This window comes from Lactuca serriola, chromosome 4, assembly GCF_051521515.1.
Source record: "Lactuca serriola cultivar US96UC23 chromosome 4, Lser_US96UC23_V15, whole genome shotgun sequence".
In the NCBI taxonomy this organism is placed as follows: Eukaryota; Viridiplantae; Streptophyta; class Magnoliopsida; order Asterales; family Asteraceae; genus Lactuca; species Lactuca serriola.
In genome coordinates this window covers 92,622,521-92,627,007 of record NC_136411.1, presented here as the reverse complement: position 1 = coordinate 92,627,007, position 4,487 = coordinate 92,622,521, and the positions used below count along the sequence as shown (strand labels likewise).

Here is a 4,487-nt window from a genome sequence, read left to right as displayed (position 1 = left end):
ATGACAGCTACAAGTTTAGGAGTATTGAAGGATGGAAAGATTGTCCATTAAGTTTACATATTTGGATTTGAGCTATGTGGTTATGTTTTTTGGTTATTTGGTACTTGGATGTTATTTGTAGTATGTGGTTATTTGGTACTTGAATGTTATTTGTAGTATTTGGAATTTGAACTATGTGATTATGTATTTTGGTTATTTGGTTATGTTATTTGCTACTTGAGTTTTATATTTTTTTATTTGGTACTTGAGTTTTATATTTTTTTTTATTTGGAACTTGAACTATGTGATTATATATTTTGGTTTTTTGGTACTTGAGTTTTATATTTGGTACTTGTGTTGATTAATAGGTTCCTAATGGATCACGACAAAAAGATACTACTCATAATTGTAATGTACTTGTACGTCCGCTACTTTTGGAAAAGGGGTGTAAAACGAGTGCGGGACAACGATTCGGAAATGACGGGACATGAATTTACATTAGAGTTACTTCACCGTAATCCTCTACAATGTGTTGAAGTGCTACGCATGTCCCGTGAATCATTTGTCAGACTATGTGCTCATTTTAGAGTAAACTACGCGTTAAATGATAGCAAACATGTGTCGGTTGAGGAGAAGATGGCTATGTTTTTTATGATGATCGGTCATAACCAACGTTATGTGATTATCAAGCGGAGATTTCAACACTCAAAGCAAACAGTTCATAAGTTTTTTCATGAAGTGTTGGACAAAATGCTGCTTTTCACACATGACATTATAGTGCCAACTTCTTTTAATCCGAATCCAAACATTCCAGGACATAATAGGAGGCTACGACGGGTGTTTAAGGGAGCAGTTGGTGCACTTGATGGCACCTTGATACATGTTGTTGTCCCTGCAAACAAACGGGATTTATATAGAAGTAGGGGAAAAGGTGATTGTTACCAAAAAGTATTGGCAATATGTGACTTCAACATGATTTTTACGTTTGTTGTGGCCGGTTGGGAAGGGATAGCACACGATTCTAGAATTTTATCAGAAGCATTAGCAAATCCACATGCACCATTCCCGCTTCCACCACCAGGTAAATTTATGGTTATTGAAATAGTTTTATCTTAGCTTGAAAAAATAAATGACTTTTTTTTTACAAATAAATATTATCTTTGTGATGCCGCTTATGCAAACATTCGAGGTTTTATGGCACCATGCCGTAATGTAAGGTATTGGCTTGGAGATTTCCGTCGAAGACGTGCATTAACGAATAAAGAAAAATTTAACCATGCACACGCAAAACTTCGGAATGTCATTGAGCGTGCTTTTGGTGTCTTGAAAGCACGATTCCCTATATTGAAAAGGATGGCAAGATTCTCATTGGTTACACAACGAAACATTACCCTAGCATGCTTTGCGCTTCATAATTTTATAAGAAGAGAGGGACTACGTGATGAGTTTTTTGCACGATATGACGAACCAAATGTCTCGGTTCGGAATAACAATGCAGGCGTTGATAATGATGAAGATGAGATTCCAACACATGGTACTGCAGCGGATCGTGAATATATGACTCAGTTAAGAGATGAAATTGCCGAACAATTGATGCAAAATATGGAATGAAAATTATTAAAGTTTGGTTGTATGAATTTTATTTAAAAATGTTATTGTAAGACTAATTTGGTTGTTTGAATTTTATTTCAATGTTTTAAGATTACAATTATTAAATTTTTGGTATTAAAAAACTATTATCGGTTTATTAAATTATTTTATTTTAATTTTTTTTAATATATGCAACAGTTTGCAGCCGTTAAAAAAACAAATATGCTTCTCATTATAGTCTGCAACACTTTGGTCCACCTCTTCTGTTGAAGAGGGCTGCAGAGGTGGTCCGCAGACTTCAGACAGTTTCACTTCGGAAAAACAAACAGCACCTTAGATTTAGGAACCCAGGTCATCACTGTCATGGGTTTCCTTTTCACTTTTTCTGATTTAGATTTTAAAATTTTCAAATTAGGATCTTCATTCCTAATCACTTCAGAGGGTGGTAACGATGGATTAGAAAGTGATTTGGGCCTCCATTGAAGTTTAGGTTTTACAACATTCTCTGGTGGTTTTGAAGTAGGTTTCATAGGAGTTTGCACAAACCTTCTGGATGTTCTACCAAAACTGGTTGAAGATCTAGAATTGCTTTTTGACAAAACCGATCTTGGCGGAGCCGTGTTCGGTTTTGGCAAACTGTTTTGAGCTTTGTTAGTAAAAACCTTTTTATTTGATTGAAAACCAGCCCTTTTTCTGATTTTATCATCTTTCTGATCATTATTCCGAGAACGAGCTCTTGAGGATTTTCTAATTAAAGACCTTCCTCGAGATTCATTCTCCCCTCTTGGTGACAAATAGTTTACAAAGATCCTATTTTGACAATTCCTAGCTATGTGACCACCAACACCACAATTAAAACAAATTTGTTTATTATTTGAACTTGTATTGCATTTTTCAGATTTATTTTCTTTAGAGACACTCTTACTTTTCTCAGAAGAACATGCATGAGAAATAGGTTGAGAAATAAGTGAAGGTGCCTCATTCGTTTTGACTTGCGGAGTTGATGATTCTTCATGAGAATCACAAGCATCAGAATTACCAAACAATTCATCAAACATATCGAAAAAATTAAATTCAACAGTATCAGATGATGAGCCAACACAAGAAACATTTTCAGTCTTAACATCAGAAACACACTCAAAATTATTCATAACAGAAACATCAGGTTTAAAAACAGAAATAGATTCTCTAGCTTCACGCTTTGCCTGATCTAATGGTTGATCTGTAGAGGAAGTAGAAACATTAGTACTTTCAATGTTAATAAAACCTCTTGAAACAAAACCGGCTGGTTTGCCATATCGAAGATGTGGCTCCTTGTCAATTTCGTCATGTGTCATAAGGATGGATGTATAGTTATGATTGAAAGGTGGAGGAACACAATCATACCCTAGATCCTTGTTTTGATTTCTTTAAATTTTAATTGGGCTTCACACAAGGACTCAACTGTCTTACTTGATGCAATGTAATTTTTGAAACAAACATCTATTTTATCATTCTTAATTTTCAAAGCGTCAAGTTCTTTGGTTACTGCATCAAATTGTCTCTTAACATAATCATATAGTTCACATTTTTCACTGTATTCTGACTGAATTTTTCTAAAGTCCTTTATTTTAGCTTCTAGTTGGGCCTTAAGGGGTTTTTGTCCTTTCCTAAATTGATAACCCTCATATTTAAGGTCCTCTACTTGCCTACGTAAGACTTGTATTTCATCACGAAGAAGTTTAACATATTCTTTACAAGCAAATGAACAAGATGGTAGATTTACCTCGCTTTTCTTGGGCTCGGAACAGGTAGATACCATTAGGGCAAGCTGTAGTTCCATCATCTCTACTTCGGGATCAACATCATTATTCTTTGAAGCAGTATCATCAATTTGATCTAGGTGAGCATTTTCTGGCCCTGAGATATTCAAGGCTTGAATTTGGTCCTCTCAGTCAAATGATTGAGCAACCATAGCTGTTTCTCCATTAGCTGTAGCTCCTGCATGATTGTTTCCCACTGCAACCATCTGCCTGTTGTTGTTGATTCTGCGATCTGGTTTCGGGCAATCACGAGCAAAATGACCTTGCTCGTGGCAGTTGAAACATCTCAGCATGCTTTTATTGAATCCTACCTTCTTGTCAGCATTCATGGCCCAGTTGTTTTCCTGGTCTTCTTGGCGAATTGTTTGGCTCTGAAAATAGCTATGTAAATTTTCCATGTAATGTCCATTTCCTCTACATCTTCAGGATGTATCTGGTCCAAATCAGAAAATGATAGTTGAGGTGGAAGATCTCCAGCTACAAAGGCATTGTAACAGTTAACTAGCCTGGTAGCTAGAGCCAGATTTTCATCAGATTCTTTGGAGTTCAAAGAAGAGGCTTTAGCTGACACATTGGGAGCAGAAACGGTTTGAGGAATGGCAAATAACACATTTGGAGTTTGATGGTGAGGGATGGATGGTACAGCATTAAAAGTTTGAATCTGAGGTTGTTGAACTGCGAAAACTTGTCCAGAGGGAGTTATGAAAGATGATAGAGCATTGTTGGATGAAACTCCAAGATTTGCAGTAGAGTATGAATTCACATGGTTGATTTCTCTCTGTTTGTCATTAATCTCACAGGCCTTGATAACTGCCATGACTTTTGCAAAAGAGAGGCGATTCAAATCCTTGGTTTTCTTAATCACAGCAACATTCATATCCCATGATCTAGGAAGAGCATTCAGAAGTTTCTTGTTGATTTCTGACTTGGTCAAAAAAATCCCTGAAATATTCATGTCAGTTGTGAGTGCAGTGAACCTTTGCAATTGAGCTTCAAGAGTCTCTCCTGGAATGTAGTTGAACATGTTGAATTTTTGTCTCAGCATGTCCTGCCGACTCTCTTTCATATCTTCATTGCCCTCATAGACCTCAATAAGAGCTTCCCATAGAGCTTTAG

General features: G+C 36.3%; 2 protein-coding genes across 2 annotated transcripts; both read left to right on the top strand.

Annotated features, from left to right (window-relative positions):
• The first annotated feature begins 456 nt into the window (after nucleotides 1-456).
• LOC145098613 (uncharacterized) lies at nucleotides 457-1,095 on the top strand. Its single transcript, XM_079036238.1, has one exon. The coding sequence runs from the start codon at nucleotides 457-459 to the stop codon at nucleotides 1,093-1,095; it is 639 nt and encodes a 212-aa protein (XP_078892364.1).
• Nucleotides 1,096-1,173: 78 nt separating this feature from the next.
• On the top strand, nucleotides 1,174-1,590 carry LOC145098612 (uncharacterized). The gene has a single exon (XM_079036237.1). The coding sequence runs from the start codon at nucleotides 1,174-1,176 to the stop codon at nucleotides 1,588-1,590; it is 417 nt and encodes a 138-aa protein (XP_078892363.1).
• The last annotated feature ends 2,897 nt before the right edge of the window (nucleotides 1,591-4,487 follow it).

Bases quoted from the DNA above. Each gene is read 5' to 3' on its own strand.
- LOC145098612 (XM_079036237.1), top strand. From the start codon at position 1,174: ATGGCACCATGCCGTAATGTAAGGTATTGGCTTGGAGATTTCCGTCGA.
- LOC145098613 (XM_079036238.1), top strand. From the start codon at position 457: ATGACGGGACATGAATTTACATTAGAGTTACTTCACCGTAATCCTCTA.